Consider the following 17,418-nt stretch of genomic DNA (forward strand, 5'->3'; position numbering starts at 1 on the left):
ACAAATAAATAAATTGTAATTATTTAGGTTCATCCCTTCATCTTCCAGATTTGCTTTACCATCCTATTTTCACTTTCAATGAAGGTCTATGACAATTTGCCATGAAGAATTTGTCATGGCCAACTCACCACAGCCAACTTGCCATGGCCAACTTGCTGTGGCCATCTCGCCCTGGGACAACTCACAGCAGGACAAGTGTTACACTAATATCAAAGAAATGGTGGGATAGAATCATTAAAGAAAGGATGCCAAAGGAAAGCCAGAATGAAATGTGAATGACAAAAATTAAAACACCTTTAAATTTTATTTTAAATAATTGAATTATTAAATTGTCCTGTGACAAGTTGTCCTACAATAAGTTGACCATGGCAAGCTGTCCTGCAGCAAGTTGGCCATGATAGGGCCAGTTGTCCCATTCTGCCTTTTCAAAGCTCTTTTTGGAATTGAAGAACCTCCAAAAAAAATACGTAATGGAATGCTGAACTTTTGAAAATATTTCTTGGCAGGATACAGGAGTTTTCAATTGCATCATACTGATGTCAGAAGCACCAAGGCATGTCCTGGTTGAAAGAATGAGTCAGTGACATCACCATTGCCCTGCAGATTCCCAGTTCTGGGTTCCTTTCATGTCCCCTGGAGCAGTGGCCCCCAACCTTTTTTGTGCCACGGCCCGGTACCGGCATCACAAAATGATCCGCGGCCCGGTACCAGCATCAGCACACATGACAAGGCAAGGCGAGCTGAGCGACCCCAAAGCAAGAGACCCCTTTTTTGGCTTCATTTGTTCAACTAGAACCCATCCAACAAAGTGGAAAACTTGTCCTTCCACTAAATCCAAATTAAATTTGTTTTCGCTCAGTTTTTTTTTTTTAACAATGGTACCCCATCTGACCACCCCCACCTCACGGCGCTTACCCACCCGCTTGCCTTGCAATGAAAAGATTCTCCCGCAGAAGCGGCGCAACCGACTCCCTGATATCCTCCTACATGGCCATTTGAATTTAATCTCGCGCCTGGAGGTCACGTGAGCGACACGGCCCTGCCCAATTAGTGCAGCCGGGAGCTTGAAATTAGTCAATCAGGAAGCAACAAAATGTTACTCGGCTCACTCTTTCTGTCCAGGGCTCAGCAGTCTGTGTGGTTCTTTTGAAAAATGCATGCCGGCTGTTACCATTCCCCGCCCCCCCCCCCATACTTCCCTCAGGGCTAACCGCCCAGATTGGCTATTTTTTGCATATAAAGTTTTGCATCTGCCTATATCCTGGTCCTACCTCTCTTTTTTTTTTTTTTTTTGTTCTGTAATTTGTGAGTTCCTTCTTGGGGGAACGAATGCCTGCTGTAGCAGAACTTTATGCAGTTCATTTTTTGTATTTTCATTTTGGGAGAAAGGAAAGAAGAAAAATTGGAGTCTTTAAAAAAAACTTTCTCATCAAAACAAGATGGCGGCGCCCAGCAAACCGGTGGCCCGGTAGAAAATGTTCCACGGACCGGTACCGGTCCGGGCACCGGTGGTTGGGGACCCCTGCCCTGGAGGACTGGAGAGAAGAACAGGAACTCGACCCTGCTCCACAGCAGTACTTGGGTCTTGAACATGGGCTTGTTAACTTCCAACCCCGCATCTTAACCAGGTGAGCCAACGTGCTGTCTTGGATGCTTTCAATTATTACATTCCTTATCCTGGTTATCAACTTGGAGGGATCACTCTTGTTGAGCAAAAGACCCAAATGCCAGCAAAAGAAGAAACCATCAGACTTTATTTCCCTGCTAGAATAGCCCATGATCTCAATCCTCAGAAGAGATTCTCTCAGTCTAATTTTCTGGGATCCAATGTGGTTGAGCACGAAAGGGAGATCCATGGTTGACATGCAGGTCTTCTCCATCTTGGTCTTCATTGATGGGCTACACATAAAACTTGATCTGATAGCTCAGGGTATCCAGCTGTACATCTCCAACCTGGACTGTACCAGTGTGCTTAGTTATACCTACTCAGTGCATGCAGACTACGAGGGACTGGATGGTGGTGGTAGGTTGCATCACAGCCCTAAGTGGAACTGAGTGTCTCTGGGTTTTGGCTAGCCTGGTTCCAGAGCTCTTCCATCAATAACTGTAGATAGAGTAGTACTTCACCAAACCAAAATGGTATACAAACCGGGGGTCCTTCTGGACTCATGACTCCTACTTCTAGGAGAGCTTTTGCACTGGTGGTACCCTATCTTGGATCCCAGGTATTTGCAAACGTCACTTAGGTGTTCTTTACCTCCTGTCTGCATAATTGGAATGAACTCTACTAACAACTAATTAATTCCATTAATTTTGGTACATTCTTTGTCTATTTATTGGCTTTAACCATTTTTCTTTATTCTTTTTTTTTTTTCCTATTGACTTGAAAATATAGCCAAAGTCCACCGCAAATACAGACTAAATATATCCAGATCCGGGTGGATTCATGTTACGCACATTCTAACATTCTCTCTTGACACTGGTTTGTAAAAAGCATTTTTGTAGATAGGTTTGGAGGTGAGCTTTCCTGTCCAGCTCAATGGCTTATCTCCAGAATTGGAACACATCTGCAACTTCCCTTCTTATTGTCATTATTCAAACTATAGTGATTTAGTTGTTGACCTGGTGCTAACTGTCTTGAGACCTTTCTGCAATGTTTGACACAAAATGTAACACGCTTTCACCTTGTTTTCACACAAAAGCCTCGTGGGTTGCTGCCATGGCAATAGAAATCCACGGGTGCATAAATGGGTTTGGAGAGATCCTGAGGAGGTTTTTAGGGCAGGCAGGGAGCTTTCTTCTCCTCTCCACTTCAGAAATGAAGCCTTGGTTGGATTCAATCTGAAATAAGAAAGCTTTCTTCCACCTCTTCTCACTTTTTATTCAAACCACACACCGGTTTGGAGGCTCCATTAGGAGCACAAATCATGTTGCTGCTTCTGCTAGTTCTATGGGCCGAGGGAGTTTGGGGGTTGCTCAAACCCAAGTGCCCCCTGACACTGCAGAGGAATGAGGTGGATCCAAAGAATCATTACAAGCCAGGAGAGCTTTCCATTGGTGGCATCATCTCTGGAACTCAGGCTACGTTTGAAAGGTTAAGTTTCAAAAACTCTCCAGGGACTCCAGTATCCGCGTAAGTCAACCTTCCTTCCTACGTTTCTTCAAACATAGCCTGCATTGCAGCTACTCTTTCTCTGGCTTATTTCAACCATTCCACCAGCTGGCATTATGCCATTTCACCCTGAGGGCTCTAACTCAGATCCTGCATCTTTTGAAATTCTCAAGTGTTATCCTCAAGCAAGGCTCTTCAGTTTTTCTTGATTTTGAAAAGCTTGTCCTTGGAAAGGAATAGAAGTTGTCATTGGAAGTTGTGGGAGTGTCATCACATGAGACTTTCAAGAAGAGATTGGACTGCCACCTGTCAGAAATGGCTTGGGCTAGATGACCTACAAGGTCCCTTCCAACTCTGGTTATCTGTTATCTTCTGTTGAAGAACAGTCAATTTCCTTGACATCCTTGGAGCAGAGCAGGTCTCTGGAGAAAGAGGAAAGGTATTTCCTTCCTTTCCCCATAAATGTATCAATGAGGACATGTGGTCTCTGGGAATCAATGTGGTCTCTGGGAATCCAGGCCAGTGGCGACTAGGTATTTCTGAATAGTGATTTCTCTTGTCTATAGCTGTCAAAGGTTTTCCCACAAGAAGATGGATAACACGTCAACCCTGAAGTGAACCAAGCTGGGGCTGTCTTGGAAGTTTCAGGGTTGCCACATAATGGTGGGAGAGGGGAAATAGTTAGATGAGGTTTTGTAGCCAAAACAATAAAGTGTTCCTGTGGGAACCAAGGACATTCTTGCAGGTGGCTGGCCAAAGGCGAAGCAAGTAACCAAGTGACTGGCCAGCATCTGGATTGGATAGCATGACCAGTGATTTGAGGGGGGGGAGGGGAAACCTCTACTTTAAATTAGGTGAAAGCCGCAGGAAAATTCAGAGTCGGCTTTCACCAGTTGTGCCAATATCTTGTGTGCCTACTTCTTAAAAAAGCTATCCACTGCCATAGCCAAACCTCTAAGCATAATCTTTGAAAAATCTTTCAGGACCAGCTCCTTGCCTAACCTATGGTCACAAGCCACAGTCATCCCCATCTTCAAAAAGGGAGACCCAAGCCTAGTTGAAAATTACAGACCAATCTCCTTATGCTGCGTCACCTGTAAAGTCATGGAATCAATTATTAACCAATCCATCATCCTCCACTTAGAGACAAATAACCTACTCTCCAATAAACAATTTGGTTTCAGAAAAAAACTATCCTGTAATCTGCAACTCTTACACTGCAAAAACATATGGACGACACAACTCGACCAGGGCAAAGCAATAGACGCAATCTACATAGACTTCTGTAAAGCCTTTGATTCAGTGGTACACGACAAACTACTCCTAAAAATAAAATCCTATGGTATCTCTGGACAACTGAATAACTGGATAGAAGCATTCCTGTCAAACAGACAACAAATGGTCAAAATTGGGGGCGTCCTATCAAATTCAGTACCTGTCAATAGTGGTGTCCCCCAAGGCAGTGTTCTAGGACCAACTCTCTTCATACTCTACATAAATGACCTCTGTGATCATATTAAGAGCAATTGCGTTCTTTTCGCTGATGATGTAAAGCTGTTCAATACCACAGACAATACTGCTACCCTACAAAAAGATCTTGACTATGTATCAGAATGGTCAAACAAATGGCAACTTCAAATCTCAACAAATAAATGCTCTGTCTTACATATTGGCAAAAAAAATCAGAAAATAAAATACAAGCTGAATAGTCAAGATCTTGTTGATGACCCAAGCTCTGTAAAGGACCTTGGAATACTCACCTCTAATGATCTAAGTGCTAGAGCCCACTGTAACTACATAGCCAAAAAGGCATTAAGAGTTGTTAACCTAATCCTACGTAGCTTTTTCTCTGGTAATATCACACTACTAACCAGAGCATACAAAACATTTGCTAGACCAATACTCAAATACAGTTCATCAGTCTGGAACCCACATTATGTATCTGATACTAACACAGTTGAGAAAGTCCAAAAATATTTCACAAGAAGAGTTCTCCACTCCTCTACTCGTTGTAGAATACCTTATGCCACCAGACTTGAAATTCTAGAACTAGAAAACCTTGAATTACGCCGTCTTCGGTCTGATTTAAGCATGGTATATAAAATCATACATTGCAATGTCCTACCTGTCAATGAATACTTCAGCTTCAACCATAACAACACAAGAGCACACAATAGATACAAACTCAAAGTTAACCACACCAAACTTGATTGCAGGAAATACGACTTCAGCAATAGAGTGGTCAATGTCTGGAATACTCTACCTGACTCTGTAGTTTCTTCCCCAAACCCCAAAAACTTTAACCTTAGACTGTCTACTATTGACCTCACCCCTTTCCTAAGAGGTCTGTAGGGGGCGTGCATAAGCGCACCAACGTGCCTACCGTCCCTGTCCTATTGTTTCTCTTATTCTTCTTTTATTTTTCTTATATGTACCCATTTCATGTATTCACAACTATGTATACACTTATACTTATTATCTTGTAAACAATTGGCAAATCAAATAAATAAAAATAAATAAATAAATATGAAGTATACAATAAACCATGGGTGTCAAACTGGATTTCTTCGTGGGCCAGATCAGCATTGTAGTTCTCCTCCATAGGCCAGCAGTGGGATGGGGGGCAGGGGGGAGATGGGATGGATACCTCTTGCAGCACCCTGCTGGCCAAAATGGGACACGGGGGGCTTGTGCGGCTCCCTGATGCCTCATTTTCGCCCTCCATTACCTCCTGCCACACTCTGCCAGCTGGAAACAGGCCGAAAACATTTTCAGCCAGAAGAGGCACCACAGGCCGGTTCTTTCATATTTCCAGGCCGGCCCTGCAGGCCAGATTTAAGCACCCTGCAGGCCAAATCCAGTCCGCGGGTCTTGAGTTTGACACTCCTGCAATAAACTCTTCTTTGAGGAATTTGAGTTCTGTTTTTTATGGGTGCTTTACTTGGGACGCTAATACACCAACTGGAGGGGGGACAGGTGTTAAATTTCTGAAGTTACTACCCAGCTCTTATTTTGGCTCTTTCATCTAGGTGAAGAAGAGTCTCTACACTTTCTATGACAATGACTTTTTTTGTTCAGGGGCTTTTCACTTTGCAGGAAGTGCCTGTGCATTTCACCAAGGAAGAGTGGGCACTACTGGAACCTGACCAGAAAGCTCTGCACAGGGAAACCATGGAGGAGATCAGTGGGATTTTGGCCTCTCTAGGAAAGTCGCATCTTTCCCTGGAAACCATTACAAATGGATCCCTTTAGGGCAGCAGTTCTCAACCTGTGGGTCACAACCCCTTTGGGGGGGTCAAACGACCCTTTCACAGGGGTTGCCTAAGACCATTGGAAAACACATATTTTTGATGGTCTTAGGAACCGAGACACCACTCCTCTATCCATCTCCAGGTGGGTCCGCCCACATGCAGATATGCCCATATACGAGTATCCAGCGTGATGACATCATTGCGCCAACCTCATCACATACACCCCGTACAAATACAGGACCAGTCACACATGTAGAGAGCAGCTACTGTGTAGAAAGCAGCTGCTGTGTTGAAAGCAACTACTCTGTTACTACTCTGCAACTACTCTGACATTGGAAAAAATGTCCATCTGGGTTCCATTCCAAGTGGGGAGAAAGACACTGGAAACATGGAGGTTGTTTGGAAAGATGGTTTAATGGTGGACAGGACCACATGGCTTGGAGCTCTTGGGAAAAGAAAAGGGAAGAGATGCTGAGAGTCCCTGGGTTTTATACCCTCACTAGCTTTGAACTTCCTGGGGCACAGGAAGAGTATCCTGATTGGTTGCTGCCAGAGGTCATAGCTAGCTTTGTAGGTTGTCTGTGTGCTACATTTGGTTGAATCTTGCTGGGTGATTCAATGAAGGGCAATGAAATGGCTCTGCCTGAAGGAGGTAGGCCAAAAAACAACAGATAAGAAATAGTTTACAAGAGTCTTCAAATACCAACTATAATGTCCACGAGGCTGAGTTCAAAACATCTTTGCCTTCTGCAAAGAAGGTTAGTTTCACAGCTGGCTTTTATCTTCTTGGAGGAGGGGCCATTACCTTGCAGCCTTACTCCCGAGTCGCCCGTGCTGTTGTAACTGTTCTTTTCTCTGAGCAATCCTGCATGCACGTGCACTTGGCACAGGCTCCTTGGGAACCTCATCACTGCTGCCAGCCCCCACAATCTCTGAAGGCAGCAGTCCACACCCTAATGATCCTGGCCCCTCATCTGAGTCCTCATTCTCCTCAGCCATCTCTACCTGCTGCTGGCTAACCACAACACCCAGCAACCAGGCAGAGACCCCTTTGCTAAAATTTCTGAAGCCCATCCCTGGGTACGAGCCATAAAGGAAGACTCAGGTCAGCAGACTTCAGGTGTTTCCTTCCAGAAGCACCCAGTAACCAACAGAGTCACCTTAAAAGAGGTATTATCATTCTAGTTTGTCAAGAGACACTTTGCAGCCATCCACGCTAAGTACAGTTTCCAAGTAGTCTTTGCAGGACATTCCCATGACATAATTCAGGTGAGTGATTATAAGCACAGACCTAACCTTTGTCAGTATTCCAATTAACAAACTCCAAACTAACAAACTCCAAGACAAACATTTCCTCAAAGTTCCATTTTATAATCTGAGAATTCCAGGTTTTCCCTCCCCAAAAGAAAATCAAAGATCCATCTCCTGTACCCACCAGTCCATGACATGACCCAATCAAATCTTCACCCCAACTGGAGACATCACTCCAGTCACTCTCTTCCAGGTGCAGGGCAACATGTCCTTGACTCTCTGAGAAAGAATGTTGTTGAGTCTAATCTACCTCACTATGAAATTTCCCCCCCCCTCCCAAATTCCCAAGCACTGAATGTGGCAGCCTCGAAGCTTCCAAGTAAAACATGGCTTCCAAGGCTGACAACTTTGCTTACAGGTTTCCACTGATGGTACGGCCATAAATGGTGCTCAAGCCAGCAATGTTAGACTGAAGCCTTCTGACCACAACCTGCATGTTCCTATCTAGCAGTAGTTGTGAGTCCAGGAGGATCCCAAAAGAACAACCCGCACTCTTTCAGGGAGGTGATAATCATTTTTGTGTGATTATGGACTAACTCATACCATGCAGCTTTGGACTTGGTCAACATCCTGGCTTAAAGAGTCCATCAGCTGAAAAGAATAATAGAGTTGGAAGGGACTTTGGAAGGCCTCTACCATTTTAGATAAATGGTTGTGTTCTAGACAACATCACAAGGTGAGGGAGTTGGCTACACAATAACACAATACACTTCAAGAAGCAACTTAGTTAGATTAATTTTAGACTGGATTCAGATAATGTCATGGAACAGAAATAGAAACCGAATTTGTTGCTCAGGATGGGGACAATGGGAGTCCACTTTTATTGACCCTTCTAGACCTCTCAACAGCTGGCAATACCTTAACCAAGGTATGATCCTGGGCCGCCTCTGAGGGTGGATGTTGGTGTGGGGCACTTCAGTGGTTGTACTCCTGAATGGGTCATTCCAGTTGGTAGCAGCGGGGAGGGGGAGGCCAGCGTAGTTAGGGGGATTTGGAGAGGGAATTCTGAGAGTTGAAGTCCACTCATCTCGAAGTAGGCAGAGTTGAGAAATACTGGTCTAACCCATGGTTGACGAAGGGCTTGAGGTTCTTACTAAAGCCTGTCCTTCCCTGCTGAAGATGTTGGTACAACAAAGCCATCAAAATTTGCAGAGGTCACAAATAAGGATCTCGCAACTACAGGAGCCTGCAACTGTTGTAAATGTGACATGGTTGGCAAACACCCCTATCATATCATATATCATATCATATGATCATATGACTGTGGTGGGATTCAAATTTTTTTACTACCGGTTCTGTGGGCATGGCTTAATGGGTATGGCAGGGGAAGAATACTGTAAAATCTCCAGTCAGAGGTGGTATTCACCGGTTCTCCAAACTACTCACATTTCCACTACCAGTTCTCCAGAACTGGTCAGAACCTGCTGAATACCACCTCTGGTATGACTCTGGGGGAATGCTACAATGATTGTGCGAGGACCGCTTGTTAACCCCACTTTTTTCCGTGCTGTCAAAACTTTGAACAGCTACCAAATGAGCATTCATGAAGTGAGGACTGGACTGTAGTGCAAATTTGAATAACACAACATGTCGGGCTTGGCAATCTGACCAGTGTCCGGAGCCCGACAAACATTCTGGAGGTCTTCTGGAGCTCGACAAAAATCCTGGTGTCTTCCCCAACTCGGCTGAGCGGAGGCACTGAGATGCCAACGTTCCTGATACCGTCCTGGCTGGCGGCATCTGAGAGGCCATGACAGAGGTTCCAGAGTCGCAGATGATTTGATCAGCTGTTGCGCAGGGATGCCGCAGCTAGCTGGATTGTTTTTCGCTTGGTATTTCCTTCTTGCTGCAGATACTGCGTTGGACAGGTGGGGGGAATAGGATGGGATGTAACCAGATAGGAGAGGGAGTGGTCTACATGGGTTAGAGGTAAGGAAAGTAGATGGCAATAGGCGTAATTAATTAGGCACAGGGCGGAAGTGTGGAGGATTAGTTAATGGGCGGATGTTAGGTTAGTTGGGAGGGGTGGATATAAACAGTGCTAAGAGTCAGTTGCTCTCAATGCTGACTTTGCACAGAGTATCATTGTTGTTGCTGATTGTGATTGGAACAACTACAATAAATTCCGACATCACATATCATTATTTGTGAGTAACGTAGTTTGCTGTGGAAAGTGTCCAGTACTCGACAGAAGCCGACACAACCATTTTGTGGGATTCATTAACCACGCTTAACAAGACCTACCTGTATTCTGAAATGTTTTAATCTCCTTTTTTCAAATTGTGGGCCAAATGCATGGCAGTGATCAAGCAAATGAAAGGCAAATTCCAGCATGAAACAGGTAGTTACAATTTAGAATTACTTTGAATTCCCTACAATTAAAAGAGAAACCATGGACATTTATAGAGTATATTTAAAGTAAGATTGCTTTCAGCACATAACATAAACTGCATGGATTTTTAGTTATTTTTTCCTTTGCAGAGTGAGTTATAGAAAATAGGATGGGTTCTTTTTGGCAAAACTATAATTTATTTCTTGTGGGGATTCTTTTATTAAGCATTAGGAAACTAGAAGCAAGGAACTCTTTGTACCTTCCTCGCATTTGTAGCTTTCTTGTGGATCAATCTTTTTACAGAAATTAAAGTGACTGGACATCATGTAAATCCTCATTCTGAAATGTATTATTACTATTATTTAAATGATTTATAGAGCCACCCAATTTGCAAACAGCAATTCCAGGTAGCTCAAATGGAGCTGAAAACATAAGGGAACCAACAGGAAAGTGCATCGCAATACAGGTAGTTCCCAACTCACAACCATTTGTTTAAAGACTGCTCAAAGTTACAACGGCACTGAAAAAATGACTTATGACCATTGACAAGCAATGTCAATGAAGAAGCCAGATTCACTTAACAAGCATGTTACTAACTTAACAACAGTATTATTGCTGTTGTTATTTAAATATTTATAAAGGTAAAGGTAAAGACTCCCCTCGCACATACGTGCTAGTTGTTCCCGACACTAGGGGGCATTGCTCATCTCAGTTACAAAGCCGAAGAGCCAGCGCCTCCATGTTCATGTGACCAGAATGACTAAACGCCAAAGGCGCACACTGTTACCTTCCCACCAAAGTGGTCCCTATTTTTCTACTTGCATTTTTACATGCTTTCGAACTGCTAGATTGGCAGAAGCTGGGACAAGTAAAGAGAGCTCACTCCGTTACGTGGCGCTAGGGATTTGAACTGCCGAACTGCCAACCTTTCTGATCAACAAGCCCAGCATCTTAGCCACTGAGCCACCACGTCCCTAAATGGTTTATAAAGCTACGCAATTTGTAGATAGTGATTCCAGATGGCTCAAAAGGGCTTGAAAACATAAGAGAACCAACAATAAAACACAATACAGCAGACTTGAGGCCAATAATATATCCCAGTTCTAAAGTCATTCCATATTCAATATATGTATACTTTTTTTTCCCCTGGCATGGGTCCTTTTATGAGATGTAAGTTGGCTGCTCTGTTTGAAACCCTTCCCGCATTCCCAGCATTTATAGGGTTTCTCCCCTGTATGGATCCTTTTGTGAGATGTAAGCTTGCTACTCAACCTGAAGCTCTTCCCACACTCTGCACATCGATAGGGTTTCTCTCCCGTGTGGAGCCTTTTGTGGGAAGTGAGGTGACTGCTCTGGCTGAAGATCTTCCCACACTCCGCGCACCGATAGGGTTTCTCCCCTGTGTGGCTTCTTTTATGCGAAGTCAGGGAACTGCTGTTGCTGAAGCTCTTTTCACACACGGTGCATTTGTAGGGTTTTTCTCCTGTGTGCTGCCTTTTGTGGGAAGTAAGATGGCTGTTCTGGCTGAAGCGCTTCCCACAGTCTATGCATTGATAGGGTTTCTCTCCCGTGTGGAGCCTTTTGTGGGAAGTGAGGTGGCTGCTCTGGCTGAAGCTTTTCCCGCAGTCTGTGCATTGATAGGGTTTCTCCCCCGTGTGGAGCCTCTTATGCAACGTGAGAAAGCTGTTCTTGCCGAAGCTCTTCCCGCAGTTGGTGCATTTATAGGGTTTCTCCAAGGAATGGCTCCTTTTATGAGAACACAGAGCGCTGCAGTCACTGAAATCCTTCCCGCACTCCCGGCATTTGTACGGTTTTTCCCCTGTGTGGATCCTTTTGTGGTAGGTAAGGGAACTGCTCCTGCTGAAGCTCTTTCCGCACTCCGGGCATTTGTAGGGTTTCTCCCCTGTATGGATCCTAATATGAGATGTAAGATCGCTGGTCCATCTGAAACTCTTTCCGCACTCCATGCATTTATACGGTTTCTCCCCCGAGTGAATCCTGCCGTGGAAAGTAAGCAAACTCCTCATTCTGAAGCTCATTCCACACAGCTTACAGGTGTAGGTGTTTTTCCTGGTGTGGGTCCTTTTGTGAGAAGCAAGTTGGCTGCTGGTGTGGAAACCCTTCCTGCACTCCAAGCATTTATGTGGTTTCTCCTCTGGGTGGTTCTTTTTATGATCGGTTAAGGATCGCTTTTCACTGAAGCTCTTTCCACACTCCACACAGGGGTATGTTTTCCCTGGAGGGTGGAAACTTTTATGGGAAGGAAGATCCCTCAAATTCTTTCTGGGTTGCCTGTGTTTACATGGTTTTTCCCCAGTGTGGATTTTCTGACCTAAAATAGGAAGGGAAGATTGGTTAAAATACGTTCCACGTTTTCTGCATTCATACTGGCTACCTCTGGCTGCAATGCCATACAGAAGGGGTTTCCAATCCTGGCAACTTGAAGACTTGTAGACTTTAACTCCCAGAATTCCTCAGGTGTGGAATTCTGAGAGTTGAAGTCCACAAGTTCTTAAAGTTGCCAAATTTGGAGACCCCTGCCATAAAGGTAGTTCTCCACTTACAATCACTGTTTAGTGACTGTTCAAAGCTGCAGTGGCACTGAAAAAAAATTACTTATAACCGTTCTTCACACTTATGCCTGCTGCCACATCCCCACAGTCATGTGATCAAAATTCAGGCACTAAGCAATTGGCACGTATTTATTATAGCTGTAGCATCCCAGGGTCATGTGATCGCCATTTGCGACCTTCTCAGCTGGCTTCCAACAAGCAGAGTCAATGGGGGAAGCTGGCATTTTCTTAACCACATGATTCACTTAACAACTGCTCCACTTAGCAATAGAAATCCATCTCCCAACTGCGGCCATAAGTCAAGGACCACGGGAGAAGCAAATCTAATTTACCTTTGATTATTTTTTTACATATGAGGCAGTTGTCCTTTTTCATCCTTTCCCCGTTCCCTTTGGTCAGGAAGAGTTCCTGGACTCCAGCACATCCAGAACTCAAGGATTTCTCCTCCCCAGGCTTCGAGGGGCTTTCCTGGTGTGTTTGAGATCTCCATTGAACCCCAAATATCTCTTTTCTCAGTTTAAGTTGGATTGCTGGTGATGTCACCATATTGGGTTCTTGGCAGTTCTCATTTTCCTTTTCATCTCCTGCTTGAGATAGAAAGAATAAAAACTGAACCTTAAAGCTGGTATGCCAGTGATATGCTACGACAGATCGTAAGTCACTTTTCCCAAGGCCATATAGCTGTGAGCCATTGTTAGATGAATGGTCATAAAACAATGATTACCTGTATAACTTTCACATCATACCTTCCACGATCTGCCAGAAGGCTTGCAGGACAAATCTATACATTTCTACCCCATTGGTGCCCCCAATTAAGGGGGGGAAGGGGGGAGACACTAAACAAGGAGGAACAAAAATATATTTTCTCTGATCAAAAGTTTGACAAAAAGACTTTGAATTCCAGAAAACTGTACAAAAGGAACAGTTAAAAATAAGTAAGCCATATGGATTTCAATAAACCCAGACTCAATCCGGGATATAATTCCTTTAAAAAAATGATCAAATCTGAGAGGTGTGACCAAAAGAAAAATTAAAATATGTAAGTGCTTATTAAGTAGTATAGTCTCTGGATCAATTTCCTTATACAAGATATTAATAAAATACTACTATTAATAATAATAACATTCATAATAATAATACTAATGTTTGCTTATAATAATAATAAGCACTTATGTATTTTAAAGAAGAAGAAAAATGTGGAAATAAAATTCACCAAAAAAAATCATTATTTCTAAAAAGGAAATTATTTATTTAAAGGAAATATTTATAACACTTCATTGAACAGAAGGATATATTCAGGGAATTGCGTAGCAACTGTTCAAATGAAGTCAGAGATGCTGACACAAATTTGTAGTTTTATATAAATAAATATATTTTACATCTATATTTTACAGCAAACAAGTGAATCAGGCAAACAGGAGCTTCATGAAGTAAATCACAGAGCAGAAGAAAAAGGCAGGAAAAAGGGAAACTCCCCCTGTATACCCATAGCAACCAATTACAGTGCAGATTGCCTCACCAGTTAACTCTCTTAACCAATCAACTACAACTGTGTGTTCTGGCTCATTGTACAACTCTCCACTGTTCCAGCTATTAAATTTAAACAGATAATTAAATTTAAAGACTCAGTTTAAACAGATATTCTCCTTCTTTGCTTAAAAATGTCCTTAGTATTTTGGGATAGATTCCTCCCCCCCATGCGTTTATTTTATTTCTTCCTTTGATCATCTCGCAAATAAACTTTAACTGCTTTATTTATAACAGAAATACAATTCAATAATCCAGAGGCAAGAAAGTGACTGTTTTCAAGCAAAACAAAACTCCACTTTTAACAACATTATAGCTAGTCCTTGCTTAACAACAGTAATCGGAATCGCAAACTCCCATCACTAAGTGGTGCAGTTGTAAAGAAAAGAAAACAAATTACATTGGTACAATGATTTAGGATGGCAGTTTCAGCAGTTCTGGTTGCCACTATTCAATGAACGCTGTCTGGTCATTAAGGAACCTCTCGTGAACATAACTTGCGATTTCCTGCCAGCTTCCCCATTGACTTTGCTTGTGGGAAGCCGGCAGGAAAGGTCGTAAATGGCAATTGTGTGACCGCAGGACAATCAGAAGATCAGAAATGTGGATCAGTTACCAAGAGCTCCAATTGCGATCAAGGGACAACCGGCCAGAAATTCAAGGACTGGTTATTATGTCCCACTCATTTAACACCATCATAATTCTGAAGGGTCATGGAATGACTGTGATGTTCAGTTGCCTTTGGAAAAACACTTTTGGGACAACAATGACTTGGATGATTGAGAGTCTCCTAAGACAAGTGGCAGTTATTTGAATCCATAGCTAAGAAGGGCCCTTACCCAGAATGTTCATGTTTCTGGAATTCTCCAGCATAACTTCCCGGTGCAAGGCTTTTTGGGTGGAATCCAGCAGCGCCCACTCTTCCTCGGTGAAATTGACAGCCACCTCCTTCAAGGACATGGGACTCAAAACAGGACCCTGAAATCAACACACATGAGCAGATAGACTCCAAACCACATTTAGGGGGTGCAGTGGAATAAGCTAGAAATCATAACAAAAGGAGATGAGGTGCACTAAACTGGCATCCTTCAGTCTCAAGAGACTATGGTATCGTGCTATGAAACTGGTAACTGCCACTTCCTGTGTTGTTTCCATGCTGTATGCAAAGCTGGAGCGTCCTCTCCAGAGCACGAGGCCTGGGTAATTTAATATGGAGGATAAACTGTTACCCAAGCAGCAGATCCTTCCCTCTCCACATCGCTGAAATAGTCTAATGGAACGACAGAGACGACACGATTAGTTCCAGGAGGAGTTACCAGAACGTGATTGTATACAATCACAAACTGCTTCCGGGACTCCAGCTCTGGATTATGCCTCGAGGTTGACTCCTGAAGCCTTTTCCAATAATAGATATAGCCACAAGGCAGTGGAGGTTTGAAATCAGAGTTTCCCTTCTCCTAGAAGATGGTTCTACCGTTTTATCTGCCGTTGGGGCATAATGTCCTCTCCCTCTTCCCTCTTCCCTCTTCCGAGATGCGCTAAACAATGTGATAATAGGATAAAAGGTAAAGGTTTCCCCTGTTCAACCATGTTTGACTCTAGGGGGCAGTTTTCATCTCTGTTTCTTAGCCAAGAGAGCCAGCATTATCCAAATACATTTTCCACAATCACATGGCCAGATCATGACTATACGCCATTACCTTATCACTGAAGTGGTACCTATTTATCTACTCTCATTTGCATCCTTTCAAATTGCTAGGTGGGTAGGAGCTTGAGCAAATAACAGGAGCTCACCCATCACATGTTGCTTGGGTCTTGAACCACAGGTCGTCAGCTTTTCAGCTGACGAGCTCAGCATCTTTAACCACTGAGCCATTGTGCCCCCATCCCCCGCTAATAGGATATGGAACCATTAATACTAATACAAACCATACAAGATGTATACAACTTTTCTTTGTTTAAATTTCTGTCTCTACAATTTGCAGAAAAAGAAATAAGTTACAAAAAGACTACAAAAAGCGTGGTCATGGTCAGGTTTGTTCTTTCCCTAAATCAGCCACTGTTTGTTCAGAATAGAACATGGAAGAAATTGATGCAATCTTATGTGTAAGGCAACTTCCATAGTTGAAGTCACACATCTTAAAGTTGCCAAGATTGAGAAATACTGCTTTGTACAGTAGCAAAGAAAATGGCAAGGACAGATTCATGAAATTAACAGCTTGACCTGAAAGAGGCTTTATTTCTCTTAAAATGTATGTCGGCGTTCTGGGGCCAACATGACGATGAGCTATCCTGAACCCCATTTTTCATCAGTGTATAAAGGAGCACGGTAGCTTGCATGGTTAGGATGCTGGGTTGGAAGTGTTGTGGTTGTCAGATGAGTCAGAGGAGATGGAGGGGGTCCTTGGGTTACCATCGGAGCCTGTGGAAGGCTCTGAGAAGCAAGAAGTCTCAGAGCCAGATGAAGAGCTGGGCCCATCTACTCACACTCAGGCAGAGAGACAGCTGTTTTGGGGGCCTGAATTAAGCGAGGAGGAGGAACAGCTGGGGCCTGTCCCAAATGCGTGTATGCGCAGAGAAGTGCAGAGAGGAGAGCAACACAGGAGGGCCAGCTATCCAGGAAAAGCAGGAGACATTAACAAGCCCCTTCCTGGCTGGGATATAAGGAGGAAGGGTATGGGAGGCACAGTTGTCGGAGACAACCATTCATGTTCCAGGAGAGTTCCCTCCAGTGGATTCCTTGCCAGGATTTCCTTGCCACTACCCAGGTTGGTCAGGACTCTTTGTGTTGGGATTGAAGTTGAGGAAGTTGAAATTGAGGATCCCTGTGGGGAACTCAGAGACTGCCAGTGAATCAGCTAAGGATGTGTGACCTGGAGCTTTGTCAGTGAATGCCCTGTATTCCTGCCTTTCTAAATAAAAAGGGGTTTCTCCTCACGAGTATAGGCTGTTGAGTGGGGCTCGTGAAGGAGCTGGGCTGGGAAGTTAGCAAGTCTGTGTTTGAAACCCGAGTGCTGCTGTGGGACAGGATTGAGCTCCTGTCCTTTGCTCCAGCTTCAGCCAGGGACCTGAAAGGAGCCCCCAAGTGGGCATCCTTCAGGCAATGGTGATGTCACTGGCTAATCCTTTCAACCTGGATGTGCCTCGGTGCTTCTGACATGAATGTGATGCTATCAGGATTTTAAAGAGACCCCTATCTTGGTTACCACTATTCCATAATGTCCATGATCAAGCTGAGGAGGACTCACTAAGTCATACTTAAGAACAATTCCTGAAATGGGATTATTATACTCTGTTTTTATAAACCCTACA

At 43.7% G+C, this 17,418-nt stretch overlaps 2 protein-coding genes across 2 annotated transcripts in view; both read right to left on the bottom strand.

Moving 5' to 3' along the window:
* The window catches only part of LOC113432072 (vomeronasal type-2 receptor 26-like), a 492,433-nt gene that overhangs the window by 148,003 nt on the left and 327,012 nt on the right, over positions 1–17,418 (bottom strand). The gene's annotated exons all lie outside the window — the stretch shown is intronic.
* LOC113425999 (uncharacterized) lies at positions 9,276–15,211 on the bottom strand. Its single transcript, XM_087953859.1, has 3 exons — positions 14,946–15,211; positions 12,912–13,163; positions 9,276–12,338 (listed from the first exon to the last, which is right to left on the bottom strand). Exons 1-3 carry the CDS (start codon positions 15,064–15,066, stop codon positions 11,116–11,118), a joined length of 1,596 nt encoding a protein of 531 aa, XP_087809985.1. The 5' UTR covers positions 15,067–15,211; the 3' UTR covers positions 9,276–11,115.

This window comes from Notechis scutatus, chromosome 2 (assembly GCF_049901735.1).
Source record: "Notechis scutatus isolate UNSWTSFEM ecotype Mainland chromosome 2, rNotScu1.2, whole genome shotgun sequence".
Classification (NCBI taxonomy): Eukaryota; Metazoa; Chordata; class Lepidosauria; order Squamata; family Elapidae; genus Notechis; species Notechis scutatus.